A 25388-nucleotide genomic window follows, 5' to 3' on the forward strand; every position below is an offset into this window, starting at 1 on the left:
GGGCCATTGTTTTCTTTTCCATATTTATTGACAGATTTTTGTCAAAATTTGGACAGATTCCATCTCAGTAACTCGTAGGTACTCTATTGGCATGCCATCTGTTCCTGGTGATTTCTTTCTTCCAAGTATTTTAAGAGCAGCTTTCACCTCACATTCTAAGATTTCTGGTTCTTCTTCATACGGTTCCTCTGTGAATGAATCTGTCATCCTTGCATCTCTTTTATATAATTCTTCAGTATATTGCTTCCATCTTCCTTTTATTTTATCTCGGTCAGTCAGTGCGTTCCCATGTTGATTATTCAACATCCCTACTCTTGGTTTGAATTTCCCTTTCATTTCTCTAATCTTTTGGAATAGGGCTCTTGTTCTACCTTTTTTATTATCCTCTTCTATTTCTATACAATAGTTATTGTAGTGGTTCTCTTTGTCCCTACGTACAAGTCGCTGTATTATTGCATTTTTGGTTCTAACTGTGTTTCTCTCTATTTTTGCTTTTGCTTTCCTTCTGTCTTTAACCATTTTAAGAGTTTCGTCAGTCATCCATTGAGGCCTTTCTTTTTAAGTAGAGATATTGTCTTTTTGCATTCTTCTCTGATATTGTCTCTAACTTCACTCCGTAGTTCTTCTGGTTCTCTATCAGTTGGGCTAAAAGCCTCAAATCTGTTCCTTATTGGATCTTTACATTCTTCTGGGATGTTATTTAAATTGTATTTTAGCGTTATGGGTTAAAATGGGCTGCCCATTTGCTACCAGACCAAGTTCAAGGTTCTAGTCTTGGTATACAAAGCCCTACACAGCTTGGGATCAGGATACCTGAAAGAAGGTCTTATCCCTTATATATCCAGTCGATCACTGCAGTCTGCAGGTGATGGCCTCCTGCAGATACCATCTTATCAGGAGGTCCGTTCCGCACAACATAGGAAATGGACCTTTAGTGTGGTGGCACCTACCCTGTGGAATTCCCCACCATTAAATATTAGACAGGCTAATTATCTGTTATCTTTTTGGCACCTATTGAAGACCTTCCTCTTTCAACAAGCCTTTTCAGTTGAGACCTTATCTCAGTCTGCGTCTGTGTTGGAATTGCTTTTTAACATGTTTTTAAACCTTTTCTTAAAAAAAAAAATATATGTTTTTAACAAAAAAAAGGTTAAAAACATATTGTTCCTTTAAAAAAAGGTTTAAAAACATGTTAAGAAGCAATTCCGACACAGACGCAGACGTCTTGATGTCTTGAAAGCTTTTTAAAAAATGTTTCTAAAGATGTCTTGTTTTAATGTATTTTAAAGTCTGCTTTTATTATGTTTTAAAGTGTTTTTAGTGCTTTTGTTTGCCGCCCTGGGCTCCTGCTGGAAGGGCAGGATATAAATCAAATAATAAATAAATTAAAATATGATTGCTTTACTCTGATGTTCGATATGACCAGTTCATGATCTGTACCGCAGTCTGCTCCTGGTCTTGTTTTCGCGGAATGTATGGAATTTCTCCATGTTCTGCTTCCAATTATATAATCAATTTGATTCCTATATTGACCATTTGGTGATGTCCACTTGTACAGTCATCTTTTCGGTTGCCCCAAAGAATGTGTTTGCAAGAAACAAATTATCGGCTTCATTGAATTCAATAAGTCTCTGTCCTGCTTCATTTCTATCTCCTAAGCCCCATTTCGCCACAATTTCTAGTTCTTCTGTGTTCCCTCCTTTTGCATTCCAGTTCCCTGTGATTATCAGAGCATCCTGTTTTGGCGTGTGATCAATTTATTCCTGTATGTCTGTGTAAAATCTCTCCATTTCCTCTTCTCCTGTGTTTGCCGTTGGAGTGTAGACTTGGATGATGGTTATGTTAATAAGTTTCCCATTAAATCTCATTGATATCACTTGCTCAGACCTTACTTTACAGCTGCTAATTGCTTCTGCTACATCACTTCTCACTATTAGAGCAACTCCATTTCTTCTTAATTTATCATTTCCTGCATAAGAAAGTTTGTAGTTGCCTGATTGAAAGTGTCCCATTTCCGCCCATTTCAATTCACTCACGCCAAGTATTGTAATATTGGTACGTTCCATTCCTTGCTTGACAATTTCTAACTTTCCTTGCGTCATGCTTCTCACATTCCATGTTCCTATTGTGTGCGTTGTACAAGTCTGGATTCTGCTTTCACAGCTGTGCACTTCAGCCTCTGGGCTTTCTTTCAGCTTTGACCCAGCTGTGTCATTAGTCACAGCGCTACTCCTACTTGTCCGTTGTTCTTCCCCAGTAACTCGATGAGTGCCATCTGACCTGGGGGTCTCATCTTCCAGCACTGTCTCATGTTGCATTTTGGATAGTCTATCCGTAGGGTTTTCATGGTAAAAGGGATTCAGAGGTGGTTTACCATTGCCTTCTTCATAATCTGAATGCATCTTAGTCTATTGTCTCAGCTTTGACCATTCCACCTTGGGTGCCCATGCTAAGAGTCTAGCCTCTTGGTCTAAACTCCTGACGGCATTGCTTTCAGCTTCTTCAATACTCTCAAACCCCCTCACTGTGTTAAGGTATGTATCCTAGAGAGGGATGCTGCAAAAAAAGCCCTTGCTAGCATGAGCACCATGGATCCCACAATAAACACCTGTCTGGAAGCATCCCCGGTATTCAAGATGAACTGGAAGGTAAAACACATTGTGATTCGCAGGGCTTCATACTAGCTTTGAACTTTTTTTTTCTAGTCAGATCAGTGGGAAATTTCGAATGCATTGATCCAACTTGGGAAAGAAGACCAGGTAATTTGGAACTCCAAAGTATAGAAAGAAATTTGGATGAAGAGCATTTCTGAAGTGAAGGCCCTAAGCGAAGGGGATGGGAATTTGGGGGGGGGGCTCCATCACAGCAGATTAGAAAATAAGCTTGGCCTACATAATAACAATAAGTGAGATATGCAATTTTATTACTTTTTTGGTTTTTCCATAGAAAGGGTAAATTCAGATTAATTACTACAAATGTATGGTGTGTAGTTACTAAATTACTACAAGGTTTAGTAATCTTGTTATAGAATTGAAGCATTACTGGCTTGTTTCTTTTTCACAATTCAGTTATGTTGATGCAGTTGAATTTGTGAAGTTCTGCCTGTGGTGTTACAAAGATTCACTCATAAACACAACTCACTATTTAAAGCGGTGGCCATAAAGCAATGGTCCTGCATGAGTGAAATAATCCATAAGCATCCAGTAACCTGTTCTTCAAAATGATTCTTTGCTTCTACAGGAATGACAAATGGATCTCACCAACATCACCGGCCACAAAGTGACTGAGTTTGTCCTCCTGGGCTTCCCTTCTTTATCACCTGTGTTGCGCTTGGTCCTGTGCTCCTTTCTCTCAACCAGCTATGCTTTCACACTACTAGGAAACCTGTGCATCATCTGGGCAGTGCTCAGAGACACCCATTTGTCCCACCTCCCCATGTACATCCTCTTGGGCAACTTCTCCGGGCTGGAGATGTGCTACGTCACCTCTACATTACCTCGGATGCTCGTTGATGTGGCCTCCCCACCAGGGGTCATCTCCTTCCGAGACTGCTTCTTCCAGTTCTATTTCTTCTTCTCCTTGGGGGCAACTGAGTGCTTTTGCCTCTCCAGCATGGCCTTAGACCGGTACTTGGCCATCTGCCACCCACTTCGCTATCCAATGCTCATGTCCCCCCAATTTTGCTGCACCTTATCGGCTTGCTGCTGGGTCTCTGGTTTCTTGTGGTTTCTCGTGCCCATCATCCTCATTTCCCAGCTCCCGTTTTGTGGCCCCAACATCCTGGATCACTTTATCTGTGACCCAGCCCCTCTTCTAGCTGCCTCCTGCAGCCCAGCACCCCTCACACAGATGACCTGCTATGTCCTCAGTTCCCTCATCATTTTTGCTACCTTCCTCTTCATTGTGACCTCCTATGGCACAGTTCTGCAGACGGTCCTAAAGCTCCCCTCTGCTGCAGGTCGCCGGAAGGCATTTTCCACTTGCACCTCCCACCTGGCCATGGTCAGCTTGTTTTATGGCTCCATTATGGTCACCTATGTCAATCCAGGATCTTCTGGCGGAAGTAATAAAGTGGTGTCTGTCTTCTACTCCATGGTGACCCCTCTTCTCAACCCACTCATCTACAGCTTGCGAAACAAAGAGATGATGGCGGCGCTAAAGAGGACATTGCTTCGAGGATGTTGAGGGTCTCCAGTGCAAATCTCAGTGGGTGATCATGGGCGAGTCGTTCTCCCCCTGCCTAACCTACCTCACAGGGTTCTTATGAGGTTCAAATGCTGCCTTGAGCTCCTTGAGAGAAGGTTGGAGTACAAATGTAACAGCACACAGACAGCTGGATGAGGGATTCTGAGGAGAAACACAGGGCCTGGTCTTTGCTACAGCTATTGTCAGCCAATATTAGTGGTTATCTGAACATAAACCACGTGCAGAGCTTTTTCGATTAAGCAGTTTCTAAATCTTCTAAATAAATTAATAAACAGTTTTTGGTGCTGGTTTTTAACAATTCTCTTTTAATTGTGTCTTAGTGATATTTCTGCTTTTCAGTGTACAAGAGTGTCATTGTGGATTTTAAATTCTTGATTTTGAATGTGTTACAATTGTTTTTGTGTTCTGCTGTCTCGTGAAGACACTTATCCTAAACGTCAGGGAAGATGGTTGTAAATCTTTTAATAAACAAACAAAACATTGTGTGTTCAGTATTTTTGCCATTTTTGTTCAATTTCTACCCTTCCTGTTCAAGCCCAAGAACAAACTGTATTTAGTTATTTACAGCACAATCCTGACCAAGGCCCCTATCTGCGCTACACATTTAAAGCAGTATCATACCTCTTTAAACCGTCATGGCTTCCCCTAAAACATCATGGGAACTGTAGTTTGTTAAAGTTGCTGACTGTTGTTGGGAGACCCCTATTCACCTCAGGGCTACAATTCCCACTCTGAAAATTGTAGCTCTATGGTGGAAATAGGGGTGTTTCCTAACAACTATCAGTCTTAACAAACTACAGTTTTTGGGATTACTTGGGGGGAGGAGTAATGACTGTTTGAAGTGGTATGATACTTGTTTAAATGTACAGTGCAGATGGGGCCCATGTCTACATAGCAGTAAGTCAATTTGAATTCAACAGAGCCTACTCCAAGGTAAGTGTGGTTAGGATTGCAATTTTAGTTATTTATTGGATATATATATAGTTAGTCATCCATCGCTAAATATTCTTTGGGTAGCATAGAAACAAAATAATGCTAAAATAAAATATATTGTGTAAAATCAACAAGAATAAAACACAACAGATAAACCCACCATTCAACACAGACAGAATAAAACTCCTGGATATTAAAGATCTTCACCAGGTGCCAAAAAGATCCCAAATATCTGATATAATGAAGGGTAGGTAAGGAACTGATGATGATGATGGGTCCAGGCATGCCTCTCTGGGGAATATATTTAATACTCAAGGTAGCATTACCACACAAGTCCTCTCCGTGGTAGACACCCACTTCACTTGGCAAGGCACCCAGAGCAGGTTGAGGTATGAATAGCCTTTGAGGATGGCTGGTAATTATATTGACACAGCAAACTAACATGTCCGTGAGAAGGCTGGGCTAACACTCTTCTCCCTAACACGGTAGTTTTCTATGCAGAGGGAATTTTTATGTGTTTGTAATGGAGTAGGACCAGCTCAAGACATTTGCTCCTGGGACAAAGGACAAGGTGGGGTCCTTCTCCAATTCCATGTGCAGACCCCAATAGACTGGCAGTGGCCTCTTACTTCAACACTAGCAATGGGAAAGTAGCAGGCTAAATTAGGGGCGTGACCTCAGTCATCCACGTGCCACCACTACTCCCTGTCCTCTACAGCTGGCTCACTCTCAAATCATAGGGTAGGCCCCGTGGAGGAGCCAGTGTGCTGTTCTTCAACGGCGCCACCTAAGGACCAATCCTGTTCCACCAGGCCCTAAAAAGACCCAACCCTTTGCTCTGAAAAAGAGAAGCAGACAAATGCACTGGAATGTGCAAGCGTATATGTCAAGGTTTTAGTTACACTTGTGAGAATCACTGCTGTTTCTGGATCAAGTACTTGACTAACACTGGATTGTTCTGTGGTATGATTTCTGGCCTGTTTTGTTGTCTTCATTTTTAGTGAGGCAGAGTAAGAGTTGTCCTTTTTATACTTATTGCTGAATCCTCACTTTTAGGAATTTTGTTCTATTGCAGGTGTGGGGAACCTTTGGCCCTCCAGATGTTGCTGAACTTCCACTCCCATCATCCCTGGCCATGCAGTGCAAGGGATGTTGACAGGTGGGCAGGACAAGAAACCTGTCAATCATGTCATGACACAATGATGTCATATGATGGAGAAGTGGGCTGTCCTGCCCACCTGTCAACGTTGGCCCACGGGGGTGGAGCTAAGAAGTTCCCCACACCAGTATTATATCATGTAATCTTGGTGAGCTCCCCATAAAACTATCTTGTTGGGTAGACAATATAAATGCCATAAATAATAGCAACAACAGCAACCCTAAGGCCCCGCAGAAAAGGAGATGGACGCACAGCACACTCAATTCTCAGTAGCCACCTTTGATGAGAAATAACATCCCATTGTTCAGCTTTTTATTTTTACTGTTTAAACAATCAAAGAGAAGCCATGCCTACTGCAAAAGGCCCTTATAGCAGCAGTTCCACATGTCATCAGGTAAGTGCCCCAGATCTGGAGAGCTGCTGAGAGAAACCCTTCCTGGTTCCTATACACAAAACCTATAATATTCTGTCTGCCTCAGCTCAGCTGCAGCATCACAGCACAGCTGCACTGAAGCAACTATCACAATCCAGATTTTGGTATCTCCATCACACTGTGGAGACAGGGCTCCCCTGAGGCCTTGGCCTGCGGAGCTGAAATATCAGTCTGCTTTCACCTGATGGCACTTCAGAACTGAGGAGGAGGTTGTGCTTGCAGAGAAGTATTCAGGACAGGTAAGGCTTGTTTGCTTGTTTTTCACTCTTCCCATGTCCAAATTCCTCAACTTAGGTAAGCAACCCTCTTGGCGGGAGGTGGGCTTCCCTGTTCTAACCAACACACCCTTCTATCCTCGTGGAGGCAACAGTAACACTCAGGACTCCTGATGGACTCCTTGGTAAACCCACTTCTATGACCCTACATTTTCTTTTGCCCAAGCTGGAAACAGGAATTCTTAGTTATGCCTACCTTTTAACATTTCCTGAAGTTCTGAAGACAGGAAAAGAGGGAGACAGTAAGTTTCAGGGATGCATATTGAAAGCCTCTTTATTTATTTTCATACATTGATATCTCTCTTTTCTTCCGTCATGGAACCAAAGATTATGTGCTTCTGGTTAATTAGTAGTTGTTATTCACTAATAGGCAAAAATCCTTGCGGTTTAAGAATGTACCGATAGCCCACAGATGTCTCTATCAAACTTGAAAAAGCAGGGGAAATGGGCAGCTATAGTGAATGCACCAGGGGAGCAGGAGACCTGACCTCCTCTCTGAGATACTGTACTGCCCTACAAATTTGTCAAAATGCAAACACAATTTGGGTTGGTCTTTCACACTCCAATCCATTTGCTGTGTAGCTTGGATGACTACACCCCAGATGACTACACCCTTGCATTTAACACACATTTACAGCACATGGCATCCCCCAAACAATCCTGGGAACTGTAGTTTATTATAGGTGATGGGAATTGTAGCTCTGTGAGGGATAAACTATACTTCCCAGGATTCTTTGGGGGAAGCTATGTGCTTTAAATATGTGTTAAATGAGATTTAAATGCATGGTGTGAAATTATTTATTTATTTATTATTTGATTTATATCCCGCCCTTCCTCCCAGCATACTATAGCCAGCATGGATTTTTCACATTCTGCAATGTTAAATTGAAGATACCCCCATGCCATTCTGATACTTCCCATAAGCTCATTTCAAAACAAAATCTTACAAATTTTACAAATTTAAATGCTTGCTTAACAACCTTCTCAATGTTCATGGCGATACACAAAACAGTCAGAGAGAACAAAGAGTTCAAAGTCTAAAAAGAGAGAAAAAACCTCAGAGCCCTTTTGGACTTTTTTCTGTCAGAGTTCTCATAATCTGTTGAAATTCATGAAAAATTAGCCATGTCCACAGAGTACCTGTAATCCTAATACTGACCTTGCCCCATACTCTGACCTTCATCTTCTGCAGTTTAATTGTTTAAAAAAATGTCTGGCTGATTTTTAATTAATTTAAGAAATTTTGGCTGGAAACCAATGATAAGGGCGGGCATGCTCAGTAAGAACTAACTGTCAGTGTTCTAAAAGCCTCACAGCTACTGGGCTTGGCTAATCAGGGGGCCACACCCACACCAGACTTTGATTTCACATGAAACAGTCATGGCTTCCCTCAGAGAATCCTGGGAAGTGTAGTTTGTGAAGGGTGCTGAGAGAAGACTCCTATTCCACTGACAGAGCTCCAGTGGCCAGAGTGGTTTAACAGTCAGCCACTCTGATTGAAGGTCTATGAGGGGAACAGGGAGTCTCCTAGCAACTCTCAGCATCCTTCACTAACTACACTTCCCAGGATACTTTGAGAGAAGCCATGACTGTCCAAAGTGAAATAAAGGCCTGATGTGGATGTGGCCAGGACAACTTTGGTTTAAATTTGGGTGGGGGGCTACATGTGCCTGCTGTAGAATAAAAAGGTGAGGGAAATGCTAAAAAGCAATGATACTGTTCACAATGTTTTCCTTTTGCCCAGTGCCCACCGACCCAATCTCCTCCACTCCCTGTCCCTCAGGTCAGTGTTGGCCTAGGACCTGGGAGACCAGGATTCGAATCACCACATAGTCATGAAGCTCACTCTGTGACCTTGGGCCACTCACAGCCTCTTAGCCTCAGAGGAAGGCAATGGTAAAACCACCTCTGAATACCATTTACCATGAAAACCCTATTCAAAGGGTCGTCATAAGTTCGGTCAACTTGAAGGCAATCCATTTCCATTTTCAAACATGATTGCACAGGAATAAATCCCACTGAACTCAAGTATGCAAATGATCAAACTAGGGTTGCCAGGCCCAGCCTCCAAGAGGTCTTCTATATCTTTAAAAGTTGTGCAGGGGGAAAGGAGAATTTCACCTTGAGGATTTTTCCATTACAGTGTTGCAAGAAAACGGGCACTTGGCTGAATTTTCTCTTCTCTTAGAGATACACAATCATTCTCAGGCCCTGAGCCTGGCAACCCTAGATCAAACCCACCCTTCCTTCTCCCCCCTATCCCCTTCCTCTTGCCCCTTCCTTCCCCTTTCCTTTGCCCTTCCCCCTTCCTTTGCCCCTCCACCTCCCCCCTCTCCCTTCCAATTCCCTCCTCCCCTTCCTCCTCTTCCCCTTCCTCCTCCCCATGGTTAGTTTTACCAATCTTAAGCATGATTACATGGAAGTAAATACCATTGAACTCTATAAGCATGCAAATGATCAAACCTGCCCTCCCCTCCCCCTTCCTTTGCCCCCCTCCAATACACTCCTCCCCCTTCCCCCACCTCCTCCCCCATGGTCAGTTTTTCCAGTTCTAACCATGATTGCATAGGAATAAATCCCATTAAACTCAGCAAGCATGCAAATGATCAGACCTGCTTTCCCCCTCCTTCCCCTCTCCTCTCCCTTCCTCCTCCCCCTCTTCCTTCTTCTTCCTCCTCTGCCCACTCCAGCCCTCCCTCCCTCCCCCCCTGTTAGTTTTACCTATCCTAAGCATGATTGCACAGGAGTAAATCGCACTGAACTCAATAAACATGCAAGTGATCAAACCTGTCCTTCTCCTCCCCTCCCCCTCCTGCCTGCTCCCATCCCAGTCCTCCTCTCTGCCTTTCCTCCCCTCCCTCCTCCTCTTCCTCCTCTTCCCCTCCCTGTCCCCTGTGGTCAGTTTCACCTATCCTAAGCATGATTGCAGGGGAGTAAATCCCACTGAACTCAATAAGCATGCAAATGATCAATCCATTCTCAGCAAGCTTGCACAGGATCCCATTTCTTACCTCCCAGATTAAAAAGCAGGGAAATTCACTAATAGGCAAAAAAAAACCTTGCAGTTTAAGAATGTGCCTATAGCCCACAGATATTTCTATCAAACTTTAAAAAGCAGGGGAATTGGGCAGCTATAGTGAATGCACCAGGGGAGCAGGAGACCTGAACTCATCTCTGAGATATTGGACTGCCCTACAAATTTGTGAAAATGCAAACACAATTTGGGTTGGTCTTTCACAGTCCAATCCACTTGCTGTGTAGCTTGGAAGAATTTGGTAACATGTGCCTCTGAGCATATGGTGAGTGGTGGCACACCTGCACACAGCCCAAATAATAGAAAGAAGACATGCTGTGCTGATCTTGTTTTAGCAGGGAGGAAGCAACATTATTCAGACAGTTGATATAGTTCAGATGGTCACTTTAAATATGTCTGATTTACTTTGCAGTTTTAGTGAAGTTTCCTATAGGAAATCATTTTCTTTTGTTTCTATTTCTGTGAATAGAATGCCTCCTTGAGGGAGGGAGTAGTCCCTGGTAGCCTCAAGGAGGCAGTAGTGAGACCTCTTTTAAAGAAACCCTCCTTGGACCCAGATAATTTGAACAACTATAGACCGGTGGCGAATGTCCCTTTTTGGGGCAAGGTTTTGGAACGGGTGGTTGCCAGCCAGCTCCAGGCGCTCTTGGATGAAACCGATTATCTAGATCCGTTTCAATCGGGTTTTAGGCCCGGTTTTGGCACTGAAACAGCCTTGGTCGCCCTGTATGATGACCTTTGTCGGGAGAGGGACAGGGGGAGTGTGACTCTGTTGATTCTCCTTGATCTCTCAGCGGCGTTTGATACCATCGACCATGGTATCCTTTTGGGGAGACTCGCGGAGTTGGGTGTTGGGGGCACTGCTTGGCAGTGGTTCCGCTCCTATTTCGTGGATCGTCACCAGAAGGTAGTGCTTGGGAAACATCACTCGACACCATGGACTCTCCATTGTGGAGTCCCCCAAGGGTCGGTCTTGTCCCCCATGCTTTTCAACATCTACATGCAGCCGCTGGGTGTGGTCATCAGGAGTTTTGGAGTGCGTTGCCATCAATATGCTGATGACACGCAGCTCTATTTCTCCTTTTCATCTTCTTCAGGTGAGTCTGTTGATGTACTGAACCGTTGCCTGACCGCGATAATGGACTGGATGAGAGCTAATAAACTGAGACTCAATCCAGACAAGACCGAGACACTGCTGGTGAGCGCCTTCCCTGCTCAGATGGCGGATGTTCACCCTGTTCTGGATGGGGTTACACTCCCCCTGAAAGAACAGGTACGTAGTTTGGGGGTTCTTTTCGACTCTTCCTTGTCTCTCGAGGCCCAAGTGGCCCCGGTGGCACGGAATGCATTTTACCATCTTCGTCTGGTAGCCCAACTATGCCCCTATCTGGACAGGGACGACCTCGCCTCCGTTGTTCATGCTCTGGTAGCTTCAAGATTAGATTACTGTAATGCGCTCTACGTAGAGCTGCCCTTGAAGACAGTTCGGAAGCTTCAGCTGGTGCAGAACGCGGCTGCCAGACTATTGACGAGGACCAGTCGGTCTTCGCATATAACACCTATTCTGGCGCATCTGCACTGGCTTCCTATTTGCTTCCGGGCGAGATTCAAGGTGCTGGTTTTGACCTATAAAGCCTTACACGGCGTGGGACCTCAGTACCTTGTGGAACGCCTCTCTCGCTACGAACCTACCCGTTCACTTCATTCAGAATATAAGGCCCTCCTCCGGGTACCAACCCATCGGGAAGCCCGGAGGGTGGTCACCAGATCTAGGGCCTTTTCTGTGGTGGCCCCTGAGTTGTGGAACAGCCTCCCCGAAGAGGTACTCCTGGCGCCTACACTTCTATCTTTTCGGCGCCAGGTAAAGACCTTTTTATGCTCCCAGGCATTTTAATCTTTTAATCTTCTTAACCTTTCTAACCTTTTAATGTGTATTTTTTTAATTTGTGCTGTATTTTGTTTTTGTTGTGTTTTTTGTTGTTTGTTTGTATATGTTTTTGTGGTTTTTTATTATGATATATTGTATTTTACTTTGTTTGTTCCCCGCCCTGAGAGCTATTTTTGCTAAGGGCGGTATATAAATCGAAATAATAAATAAAAATAAATAAAATATGTGAAGTACAGCAACACCTTTGCAAAATTTACACAAAAACAGCTCCAAACATAATTGTGCAATAATGGCACTGACTTCTGCAGAATAGTCTCCAGTGGACCTCAGGAGTGTCTCAATTTGCTCAAGATAAAACAGTGGGAGGTGAAATATATTCTAGCAATATTCTAGTTGTGCTCTATGTTTTTGACCGTGCCCACCTTGCCTTAAATGAAGTGGTTTAAACATAGCAGGCTGAAAACATGCATCCTCTTTTTTCCAACAGCTAGAGTCATTGCTGAAGTAGCAACATACTGTAATCAGTCTGATTCTACATCAAACTGCCGTTTCAGATTCAACTGTTAATGCACTCAAAATAGAAATAGAACATAACCAACAATTTGAAATATAAAAGGCTGTCTTCATCATCATATGACATTGACCAATAAAAAGGCATTGAAGTTAATAAAAATAAATTTGACACAGGTTTCTAGGATGAATAATGAGGGAAATAAAATTTTCTGGTTTAGATTCTCTGTAGAAACATTAGTAACACAGGAAAGAAGCAAAGTAAGGACACAAACAAACATACAAAAATATAATTCTCCATACTTGGAGATGGCAGGTATTGCCACCACTCACCATATGCTCAGAGGCACATGTTACCAAATTCTTCCAAGTTACATAGCAAGTGGATTGAACTGCGAAAGACCAGCCCAAATTGTGTTTGCATTTTCACAAATTTGTAGGGCAGTACAATATGTCAGAGAGGAGGTCAGGTCTCCTGCTCCCCTGGTGCATTCACTATAGCTGCCCAATTCCCCTGCTTTTTAAAGTTTGATAGAAATATCTGTGGGCTATAGGTACATTCTTAAACCGCAAGGTTTTTTGCCTATTAGTGAATATATACTAAAAGCGAATATCTCTCTCTGTGTGTGCCCTTTCAGAACCATCACTAAGTAGCTATTGCTAAACAGGCCTGCCTGCAGCATGGTAACTGCACAAGGCCTCAGACTTTGACAGCTGCATACTCAAGGGTGAAGTCATCCGGGGTCTCAGGGGGTCTTAGACCCCTTACTTTTGGGAAGCAGGGTCCCAATAGGGTCTCTATATCTCCAGCATCTTATAAGCCAATCAGCATGAAAGGGGAGCATGTTAGCCACTGAGAAGAGTCTTCTAACATGCTTCCTTGTCCTTTCCTGCTGATTGGAGCCAGAGTGGCAGGAGGTGAGTCAGCCACTGAGAGGACTCTTTTCAGTAGCTAACACTCTTCCATTTCATGCTTATTAACTCCTAGGGACATCTGTTGTTGTGGGAGAAGGCATTAACAAGGATCTCATTCTCAACTCAGCAGGAAAAAAGGGGGAATGGTTTTGACAACCATGAAGAGACCCTGCACTTCTGAATTTGCCATTACACTACTGTGCAAGCTATGTACTTCTGAATTTGCCACTACACCACTGGTTATATGTGCTTTAAAAGTATGGTGTGGATGCAGTGTCCTTGACCTCAAAGCCCTCCCCACTCCCAATTCTAGATGTAAGCTGGCAAGATGATATTATTGGCCCTGATATTGTGCCTTTTAACAACAACCTGATGTGCAGAAATTAGACAGGTAAAGCTCTCATCTGCTCCCCCCCTTCTAGACATAAAATGATGTCATTTGCCCTGATTTTATGCCTTTCAACAACAGCTTGACATGCAGAAATTAGACAGGTAAAGCTTTTGACCTGAGGTTCTTCCAGGCAGAAGCATAATATTGAAAAATGTCGTTCAGATATTGCAAATGGGTTATTGGCAACAGGCTTTTTGTTGTTTTGGATTTCCCATAGAAAGTGTAAATTCAAGTTAAATAGAGAAAAGAAAATACAAGTTGGTATTTTTATAATGATGATATTGTGTGTGTGTGTGTTATGTGCCTTGAAGTCGATTACGACTTAGGGCGACCCTATGAATCAACGACCTCCAATAGCATCTGTTGTAAACCACCCTATTCAGATCTTGTAAGTTCAGGTCAGTGGCTTCCTTTATGGAATCAATCCATCTCTTGTTTGGTCTTCCTCTTTTTCCACTCCCTTCTGTTTGTCCCAGCATTATTATTTTCTCATTACGTGTCCAAGTTATGATAACCTCAGTTTCATCATTTTAGCTTCTAGTGATAGTTCTGGTTTAATTTGTTCTAACACCCAATTATTTGTCTTTTTCGCAGTTCATGGTATCCGGAAAACTCTCCTGCAACACCACATTTCAAATGAGATGATTCTTCTCTTATCCACCTTTTTTGCTGTCCAGCTTTCACATTCATACACAGAGATTGGGAATACCATGGTCTCAATGATCCGAACTTTGGTGTTCAGTGATACATCTTTGCATTTGAGGATGTTTTCTAGTTCTCTCATAGCTGCCCTCTCCAGTCCAAGCCTTCTTCTGATTTTTTTGACTATTGTCTCCATTTTGGTTAATTTTTTTTTTTTACAATAATTTTTATTCAAATTTTCATAAAACATACAAAACAAAATCATAAAACATTCAAAGACAAAAAACAAAACAAAAATGATTAAACAAAAAAATAAAATGTTGACTTCCTATTTGTCGCAGATCAAATCAGTTATAGGTCTACAATATATAACAATCCTGTCTCTTAAATTATATTATAAAATCACTTTCCTCCAGTAGTTATCTTAATTAATCATCAAATCTCATAAACATTACTTTATTCTTTCCACAAAAAGTCAAAGAGAGGTTTCAATTCTTTAAGAAATATATCTATCAATTTTTCTCCAAATAAACATGTTGATTAATCCATCTCAATAATAATAATAATCTTATTGTCATAACCATAGTCCAAATAAACATATCGATTAATCCATCTCATCAAAATCTGTTAGGTCCAATAATTTCAATAGCCATTATTCCATTATCCCTATTAATTCCATCTTCCATCTTCAATAGTCCTGTTAAGTCCAGTAATTTCAGTGTCCAATCTTCCATTATCAGTATTCCATAATAATCTTGCTGTCATAACCATAGTCATATAATAAGAGTCTGATGGGAATTTCCTCTATCCCAAATATTTTCTTGCCATCAATTCTGAATAAGTTGCTGAAATATTGTTGTAAAGTCATATCTCTGTTCTTCTTTTTTACAAAATGCACTGGCTCATCTCTTGAGAGTTTTTCCATTGTCACATGGCTGCAGTTAATTCCATAGATTTTCTCTATATCAAGCTCCATCACGTCATTCCAGTCCAGAAGATTATCCAAGCCATTGATAACTTTATCTCTAATATCTTCATTAATTTCTTCAGAGATAACGTTAAATTCCAAACAGTAGATTTTATTTCTAATATCCATAAACTCCAGATCTTTTTCCAATTCCACATTTGTTCCAATCTCTAGGGCTTGTATCTTCCCTTTATTTTTTCTTTTCTCATCTCTGATCTCATTCTCCTCTCTCACAGGATTCCCTATTTCTTTAAGCTCCTGCGTCATTTTGCTCAGTTCAATTTTCAGCTCCTTACTGCCCTGTCGCAGGGCTTGTTTCGTTATCTCAATCTCATCCATTATTTTCTGAAACATAATTACTTCCAGATTCTCAGCCACTTTCTTGATTGCCATTTTTAAAACCACGAAAACAAAACAAAACAAAAATAAAGAAGAACCACTTCTTATTTCAGCAACAATTGGGTTAATATTCCAGGCTTGATGACATCACAGTATAAACAGAGCAGCCTGCCTTATCTCTCTATGTTCAAGAATACAAAACAAATTTAGTTCCCAGCATCAAAACAGTTAGAAGCAGATTCGTCAAAATAAAATAGACCAAAAAGAGAATAGTCCCAGACAATATAATGTTCCTCGGAATAGAAATCCCTCTTCTGTTTATATCTTTAGAATGCACTTCCAGGACAGCTTTTTGCAATAGAAACAGAGATAAGCTGTTAATTTCGTGAATAACAGAGAAGAGTTATAGCTCACCCAGAAGTTCTTTAAAGCTGATTCATTTAACAAATCTCTTTTTGCTGCAACAATTTAAACCAAATAAAAAAAATAATAGAAAGAAGGGTGCTTGCCTGTTAGTCCGTTTTCTCTTTGAAGAAAAGATAAACGTATCGCATTAATCAGATAGAGCTTGTTCGGAAGTCCGTCCGGCATTGCTGGCTGGACCTTTTCTCATAAATTAATGAAATCCAGTCCTCCCAACAGACAGGCTTTTGAGGTTGATCTCTACGTTTCTCCCTGCCCGGGAGAAATTTCATCAGACAAAAAAAAAATGTTCTGACTGATTTATATCTGAATAAGCTTCTTTTGAGGCGGGAGCCTGTCTCAAAAGCAGGCACAAGCGAAGTCACCCTTCCCGGAAGTCGTCTCCATTTTGGTTAATGACTATGCCAAGCTATTGATAATCCTTGACAAGTTCAATCTCATTATCAACTCGAAAGTTACATAAATCTTCTGTTGTCATTACTTTAGTCTTCTTGACGTTCAGCTGTAGTCCTGCTTTTGTGCTTTCCTCTTTCACATTTCACATTCATACACAGAGATTGGGAATACCATGGTCTCAATGATCCGAACTTTGGTGTTCAGTGATACATCTTTGCATTTGAGGATGTTTTCTAGTTCTCTCATAGCTGCCCTCTCCAGTCCAAGCCTTCTTCTGATTTCTTGACTATTGTCTCCATTTTGGTTAATGACTATGCCAAGCTATTGATAATCCTTGACAAATTCAATCTCATTATCAACTCGAAAGTTACATAAATCTTCTGTTGCCATTACTTTAGTCTTCTTGACGTTCAGCTGTAGTCCTGCTTTTGTGCTTTCCTCTTTAACTCATTAGCATTCGTTTCAGATCGTTACCGGTTTCTTCTAGTAGTATGGCATCATCTGCATATCTTAAATTATTGATATTTCTCCCTCCAATTTTCACACCTCCCTCATCTTGGCCCAATCCCGCTTTGCTTATGATATCTTCTGCATATAGATTAAACAAATAGGGTGATAAAATGCACCCCTGTCTCACACCCTTTCCGATGGGGAACCAGTTGGTTTCTCCATATTCTGTCCTTACAGTAGCCTCTTGTCCAGACTATAGGTTGCGCATCAGAACAATCAAATACTGTGCCACCCCCATTTCTTTTAAAGCATTCCATAGTTTTTCATGATCTACACAGTAAAAGACTTTATTGTAATCTATAAAGCACAGGGTAATTTTCTTCTGAAATTCCTTGGTCCGTTCCATTATCCAACGTATGTTTGCAATATGATCTCTGGTACCTCTTCCCTTTCTAAATCCAGCTTGGATATGTGGCACTTCTTGCTCCATATATGGTAACAGCCTTTGTTATAGAATCTTGAGCATTACTTTATTTGTGTGGGATATTAAGGCAATAGTTTGATAATTACTGCACTCCCTGGGATCTCCTTTCTTTAGAATTGGGATGTATATTGAACGCCTTAGTCTGTGGGCCATTGTTTTCTTTTCCATATTTATTGACAGATTTTTGTCAAAATTTGGACAGATTCCATCTCAGTAACTCGTAGGTACTCTATTGGCATGCCATCTGTTCCTGGTGATTTCTTTCTTCCAAGTATTTTAAGAGCAGCTTTCACCTCACATTCTAAGATTTCTGGTTCTTCTTCATACGGTTCCTCTGTGAATGAATCTGTCATCCTTGCATCTCTTTTATATAATTCTTCAGTATATTGCTTCCATCTTCCTTTTATTTTATCTCGGTCAGTCAGTGCGTTCCCATGTTGATTATTCAACATCCCTACTCTTGGTTTGAATTTCCCTTTCATTTCTCTAATCTTTTGGAATAGGGCTCTTGCTCTACCTTTTTTATTATCCTCTTCTGTTTCTATACAATAGTTATTGTAGTGGTTCTCTTTGTCCCTACGTACTAGTCGCTGTATTATTGCATTTTTGGTTCTAACTGTGTTTCTCTCTCCTTTTGCTTTTGCTTTTCTTCTGTCTTTAACCATTTTAAGAGTTTCGTCAGTCATCCATTGAGGCCTTTCTTTTTAAGTAGAGATATTGTCTTTTTGCATTCTTCTCTGATATTGTCTCTAACTTCACTCCATAGTTCTTCTGGTTCTCTATCAGTTGGGCTAAAAGCCTCAAATCTGTTCCTTATTGGATCTTTAAATTCTTCTGGGATGTTATTTAAATTGTATTTTAGCATTATGGGTTAAAATGGGCTGCCCATTTGCTACCAGACCAAGTTCAAGGTTCTAGTCTTGGTATACAAAGCCCTACACAGCTTGGGATCAGGATACCTGAAAGAAGGTCTTATCCCTTATATATCCAGTCGATCACTGCAGTCTGCAGGTGAGGGCCTCCTGCAGATACCATCTTATCAGGAGGTCCGTTCCACACAACATAGGAAATGGACCTTTAGTGTGGCGGCACCTACCCTGTGGAATTCCCCACCATTAAATATTAGACAGGCTAATTATCTGTTATCTTTTTGGCACCTATTGAAGACCTTCCTCTTTCAACAAGCCTTTTCAGTTGAGACCTTATCTCAGTCTGCGTCTGTGTTGGAATTGCTTTTTAACATGTTTTTAAACCTTTTCTTAAAAAAAAAACAATATGTTATTAACAAAAAAAAGGTTAAAAACATATTGTTCCTTTAAAAAAAGGTTTAAAAACATGTTAAGAAGCAATTCCGACACAGACGCAGACGTCTTGATGTCTTGAAAGCTTTTTAAAAAATGTTTCTAAAGATGTCTTGTTTTAATGTATTTTAAAGTCTGCTTTTATTATGTTTTAAAGTGTTTTTAGTGCTTTTGTTTGCCGCCCTGGGCTCCTGCTGGGAGGAAGGGCGGGATATAAATCAAATAATAAATAAATTAAAATATGATTGCTTTGCTGTTCTTCTTTAGCTTTACTCTGATGTTCGATATGACCAGTTCATGATCTGTACCGCAGTCTGCTCCTGGTCTTGTTTTCGCAGAATGTATGGAATTTCTCCATGTTCTGCTTCCAATTATATAATCAATTTGATTCCTATATTGACCATTTGGTGATGTCCACTTGTACAGTCATCTTTTCGGTTGCCCCAAAGAATGTGTTTGCAAGAAACAAATTATCGGCTTCACTGAATTCAATAAGTCTCTGTCCTGCTTCATTTCTATCTCCTAAGCCCCATTTTGCCACAATTTCTAGTTCTTCTGTGTTCCCTCCTTTTGCATTCCAGTTCCCTGTGATTATCAGAGCAACCTGTTGTGGCGTGTGATCAATTTATTCCTGTACGTCTGTGTAAAATCTCTCCATTTCCTCTTCTTCTGTGTTTGCCGTTGGAGTGTAGACTTGGATGATGGTTATGTTAATAAGTTTCCTGTTAAATCTCATTGATATCACTTGCTCAGACCTTACTTTACAGCTGCTAATTGCTTCTGCTACATCACTTCTCACTATTAGAGCAACTCCATTTCTTCTTAATTTATAATTTCCTGCATAAGAAATTTTGTAGTTGACTGATTGAAAGTGTCCCGTTCCCGCCCATTTCAATTCACTCACGCCAAGTATTGTAATATTGGTATGTTCCATTCCTTGCTTGACAATTTCTAACTTTCCTTGCGTCATGCTTCTCACATTCCATGTTCCTATTGTGTGCGTTGTACAAGTCTGGATTCTGCTTTCACAGCTGTGCACTTCAGCCTCTGGGCTTTCTTTCAGCTTTGACCCAGCTGTGTCATTAGTCACAGTGCTACTCCTACTTGTCCGTTGTTCTTCCCCAGTAACTCGATGAGTGCCGTCTGACCTGGGGGGTCTCATCTTCCAGCACTGTCTCTTGTTGCATTTTGGATAGTCTATTCGTAGGGGTTTCATGGTAAAAGGGATTCAGAGGTGGTTTACCATTGCCTTCTTCATAGTCTGAATGCATCTTAGTCCATTGTCTCAGCTTTGACCATTCCACCTTGGGTGCCCCTGCTAAGAGTCTAGCCTCTTGGTCTAAACTCCTGACGGCATTGCTTTCAGCTTCTTCAATACTCTCAAACCCCCTCACTGTGTTAAGGTATGTATCCTAGAGAGGGATGCTGCAAAAAAAGCCCTTGCTAGCATGAGCACCATGGATCCCACAATAAACACCTGTCTGGAAGCATCCCCGGTTTTCAAGATGAACTGGAAGGTAAAACACATTGTGATTCGCAGGGCTTCATACTAGCTTTGAACTTTTTTTTTCTAGTCAGATCAGTGGGGAATTTCGAATGCATTGATCCAACTTGGGAAAGAAGACCAGGTAATTTGGAACTCCAAAGTATAGAAAGAAATTTGGATGAAGAGCATTTCTGAAGTGAAGGCCCTAAGCGAAGGGGATGGGAATTTGGGGGTGGGGGCGCTCCATCACAGCAGATTAGAAAATAAGCTTGGCCTACATAATAATAATAACTGAGATATGCAATTTTATTACTTTTTTGGTTTTTCCATAGAAAGGGTAAATTCCAATTAATTACTACAAATGTATGGTGTGTAGTTATTTTATTTATTTATTTATTTATTTATTTATTTATTTATTTACTTTATTTATAGACCGCCCATAGCGAATAGCTCTCTGGGCGGTGAACAGCAGAGTTAAAATACAAAGTTACAATAAAACATACAACATACAAGGTCACAACAAGGTAGAGTAAAAAACATTGAATATAAAACATGAACGTTAAAATGCCTGGGAGTATAACCAGGTCTTAACCTGGCGCCTAAAAGAAAGTACCGTAGGTGCCAGGCGTATCTCCTCAGGTAAGCTGTTCCATAGTTCGGGGGCCACCACAGAAAAGGCCCTGGATCTAATAACAATCCTCCGGGCATCCTGATGGGTTGGTACCCGGAGGAGGGCCTTAGATACTGAACGAAGTGAACGGGTAGGTTCATAGCGGGAGAGGCGTTCCATCAGATATTGCGGTCCCACACCGTGTAAGGCTTTATAGGTCAAAACCAGCACCTTGAATCTGGCTCGGAAACGAATAGGTAGCCAGTGCAAACGGGCCAGGACAGGTGTTATATGCGCGGGCCAATGGGTCCCCGTCAACAACCTGGCTGCCGCGTTTTGCACTAGCTGAAGTTTCCGAACGGTCTTCAAGGGCAGCCCTACGTAGAGCGCATTACAGTAGTCCAATCTAGAAGTTACCAGAGCGTGAACAACAGAGGCGAGATCGTCACTGTCCAGATAGGGGCGTAGTTGGGCTACTAAGCGAAGATGGTAAAACGCATTCCATGCCACCGAGGCCACTTGAGCCTCAAGCGACAAGGAAGGGTCAAAAAGGACCCCCAAACTACGAACCTGTTCCTTCAAGGGGAGTGTAACCCCATCTAGAACAGGCTGAACATCCACCATCTGGGCAGGTAAAGAGCTCACCAACAGTGTCTCAGTCATGTCTGGATTGAGTTTCAGTTTATTAGCTCTCATCCAGTCCATTATCGCGGTCAGGCAACGGTTCAGCACATCAACAGCCTCACCTGAAGAAGGTGAAAAGGAGAAGTAGAGTTGCGAGTCATAGTTACTGTTGATGCAGTTGTATTTGAGAAGTTCTGCCTGTGGTCTTGCAAAGATTCACTCATAAACACAACTCACTATTTAAAGCGGTGGCCATAAAGCAATGGTCCTGCATGAGTGAAATAATCCATAAGCATCCAGTAACCTGTTCTTCAAAATGATTCTTTGCTTCTACAGGAACGACAAATGGATCTCACCAACATCACCGGCCACAAAGTGACTGAGTTTGTCCTCCTGGGCTTCCCTTCTTTATCACCTGCTTTGCGCTTGGTCCTGTGCTCCTTTCTCTCAACCAGCTATGCTTTCACACTACTAGGAAACCTGTGCATCATCTGGGCAGTGGTCAGAGACACCCATTTGTCCCACCTCCCCATGTACATCCTCTTGGGCAACTTCTCCGGGCTGGAGATGTGCTATGTCACCTCTACATTACCTCGGATGCTCGTTGATGTGGCCTCCCCGCCCGGGGTCATCTCCTTCCGTGACTGCTTCTTGCAGTTCTATTTCTTCTTCTCCATGGGGGCAACTGAGTGCTTTTGCCTCTCCAGCATGGCCTTAGACCGGTACTTGGCCATCTGCCACCCACTTCGCTATCCAATGCTCATGTCCCCCCAATTTTGCTGCACCTTATCGGCTTGCTGCTGGGTCTCCGGTTTCTTGTGGTTTCTCGTGCCCATCGTCCTCATTTCCCAGCTCCCGTTTTGTGGCCCCAACATCCTGGATCACTTTATCTGTGACCCAGCCCCTCTTCTAGCTGCCTCCTGCAGCCCAGCACCCCTCACACAGATGACCTGCTATGCCCTCAGTTCCCTCATCCTTTTTGCTACCTTCCTCTTCATTGTGACCTCCTATGGCACAGTTCTGCAGACAGTCCTAAAGCTCCCCTCTGCTGCAGGTCGTCGCAAGGCGTTTTCCACTTGCACCTCCCACCTGGCCGTGGTCAGCTTGTTTTATGGCTCCGTCATGGTCACCTATGTCAATCCAGGATCTTCTGGCGGAAGTAATAAAGTGGTGACTGTCTTCTACTCTATGGTAACCCCTCTTCTCAACCCACTCATCTACAGCTTGCGAAACAAAGAGATGATGGCGGCGCTAAAGAGGACGTTGCTTCGAGGATGTTGAGGGCCTCCAGTGCAAATCTCAGTGGGTGATCATGGGTTCTTATGAGGTTCAAATGCTGCCTTGAGCTCCTTGAGAGAAGGTTGGAGTACAAATGTAACAGCACACAGACAGCTGGATGAGGGATTCTGAGGAGAAACACAGGGCCTGGTCTTTGCTACAGCTATTGTCAGCCAATATTAGTGGCTATCTGAACATAAACCACGTGCAGAGCTTTTTCGATTAAGCAGTTTCTAAATCTTCTAAATAAATTAATAAACAGTTTTTGGTGCTGGTTTTTAACAATTCTCTTTTAATTGTGTCTTAGTGATATTTCTGCTTTTCAGTGTACAAGAGTGTCGTTGTGGATTTTAAATTCTTGATTTTGAATGTGTTACAATTGTTTTTGTGTTCTGCTGTCTCATGAAGACACTTATCCTAAACATCAGGGATGATGGTTGTAAATATTTTAATAAACATACAAAAAATTGTGTGTACAGAGTATTTTTGCCATTTTTGTTCAATTTCTACCTGGGAAGAGAGATTGACTGTTAAAGCACTCTGAAAATTGTAGCTCTATGGTGGAAATAGGGGTGTTTCCTAACATTTAACAAATTACAGTTTTCGGGATTACTTGGGGGGAGGAGTAATGACTGTTTGAAGTGGTATGATATTTGTTTAAATGTACAGTGCAAATGGGGCCCATGTCTACATAGCAGTAAGTCAATTTGAATTCAACAGAGCCTACTCCAAGGTAAGTGTGGTTAGGATTGCAATCTTAGTTATTTATTGGATTTATGTATAGTTAGTCATCCATCACTAAATATTCTTTGGGTAGCATAGAAACAAATTCAAATTCAAATTTATTTATTGCCAGGCCATAGGCCAACACAACATAAGAAACATTATACATTTTTTAAAATTCTCTGTTTAAACGAATGTTAAAACAAAACCTCCATCATTATTAATAAAAATGTTAAAACTCACAAGGTAACACAATAAAACTGTAAAACCAGTGAAATCTCTAGAGTCCAAGATCGTTTAAGTGCTTGGCCCTCAGCTTTTGGGCAGCTAGGGCAAAATGGACCACCCTATAGGTGACTCCAGAGTCATTATCGGCAAGAAGAAAAAAAACAATTTGGGCAATGTCACAAGTTCCTAGACAGTTGATCAGGGATTCGAGATATTTGGATCTTGGATGGATGTAAAGTGGGCAATCAAGTAAGTAGTGGGGCAAATCTTCCACCTTTCCTGATTGGCAGATGCACCATCGCTGGTCCCATGGAGATTGAAGATAGCGGCCAGTAGTAATGGCACTAGACATTGTCTGAAATCTAAGGGCTGTAAAAGCATGTCTTAACTGCACAGATTGAAGATTCGACAAGTATTCAGCCCTTAAATGATCAGATTTATATGTGACATACCACTTTGAGAACTTAGAGTTGGAAATGGCTAGCCTATCCATCCATATACTATGTTGTTCTATCTGTACTCGGATTTTAAATTTGTTCAATTGAAAGGGGGACTGTGGTGTAATATGATATTGATGATAAATATTCAGGGATCTCAAATTCCAAAATCTGTCCAACGTGGCCTGATCAAAACAGGCCTTCACCAGAATCTTAGTTGGTACATTAGTTGGTGTATTAGTTATGTATATGAGCACTGATTGGTAACAGGCCGCATTCAGTTCATAGAAGCGCAGTAGGAGTACCGGGGGGTAGGCGCAAAAGCTGTCTAAGAAAATTATTTTGGATGGTTTCAAGTGAGGGGAAAGAAAGAGCTTCCCATCCCCATATAGCCGCCCCATTAGAAACAAAATAATGCTAAAATAAAATATATTGTGTAAAATCAACAAGAATAAAACACAACAGATAAACTCACCATTCAACATAGACAGAATAAGACTCCTGGATATTAAAGATCTTCACCAGGTGCCAAAAAGATCCCAAATATCTGACATAATGAAGGGCAGGTAAAGAACTGATGATGATGATGGGGCCAGGCATGCCTCTCTGGGGAATGTATTTAATACTCAAGGTAGCATTACCACACAAGTCCTCTCCGTGGTAGACACCCACTTCACTTGGCAAGGCACCCAGAGCAGGTTGAGGTATGAAGCCTCCTTTGATAGCCGTTGAGGATGGCTGGGAATTATACTGACACAGCAAACTAACATGTTAGTGAGAAGGCTGGGCTAATACTCTTCTTCCTAACACGGTAGTTTTCTATGCAGAGGGAATTTTTATGTGTTTGTAATGGAGTAGGACCAGCTCAAGACATTTGCTCCTGGGACAAAGGACAAGGTGGGGTCCTTCTCCAATTCCATGTGCAGACGCCAATAGACTGGCAGTGGCCTCTTACTTCAACACTAGCAATGGGAAAGTAGCAGGCTAAATTAGGGGTGTGACCTCAGTCATCCACGTGCCACCACTACTCCCTGTCCTCTACAGCTGGCTCACTCTCAAATCATAGGGTAGGCCCTGTGGAGGAGCCTGTGCCCTGTTCTTCAACGGCGCCACCTAAGAACTAATGCTGTTCCACCAGACCCTAAAACGACCCAACCCTTTGCTCTGAAAAAGAGAAGCAGACAAATGCACTGGAATATGCAAGCGTATATGTCAAGGTTTTAGTTACACTTGTGAGAATCACTGCTGTTTCTGGA

At 41.9% G+C, this 25388-nt stretch overlaps 2 protein-coding genes across 2 annotated transcripts; both read left to right on the plus strand.

Moving 5' to 3' along the window:
- Positions 1-3249: 3249 nt before the first annotated feature.
- Positions 3250-4185, plus strand: LOC133367424 (olfactory receptor 11H6-like). Its single transcript, XM_061591528.1, has one exon. It carries the CDS (start codon positions 3250-3252, stop codon positions 4183-4185), a length of 936 nt encoding a protein of 311 aa, XP_061447512.1.
- Positions 4186-21811: 17626 nt separating this feature from the next.
- Positions 21812-22747, plus strand: LOC133367425 (olfactory receptor 11H6-like). The gene has a single exon (XM_061591529.1). It carries the CDS (start codon positions 21812-21814, stop codon positions 22745-22747), a length of 936 nt encoding a protein of 311 aa, XP_061447513.1.
- Positions 22748-25388: the final 2641 nt, after the last annotated feature.

Source organism: Rhineura floridana, chromosome 11 (assembly GCF_030035675.1).
Source record: "Rhineura floridana isolate rRhiFlo1 chromosome 11, rRhiFlo1.hap2, whole genome shotgun sequence".
NCBI classification, from domain to species: domain Eukaryota; kingdom Metazoa; phylum Chordata; class Lepidosauria; order Squamata; family Rhineuridae; genus Rhineura; species Rhineura floridana.

Coding starts and splice junctions, on each gene's coding strand:
- LOC133367424 (XM_061591528.1), top strand. CDS start 3,250: ATGGATCTCACCAACATCACCGGCCACAAAGTGACTGAGTTTGTCCTC.
- LOC133367425 (XM_061591529.1), top strand. CDS start 21,812: ATGGATCTCACCAACATCACCGGCCACAAAGTGACTGAGTTTGTCCTC.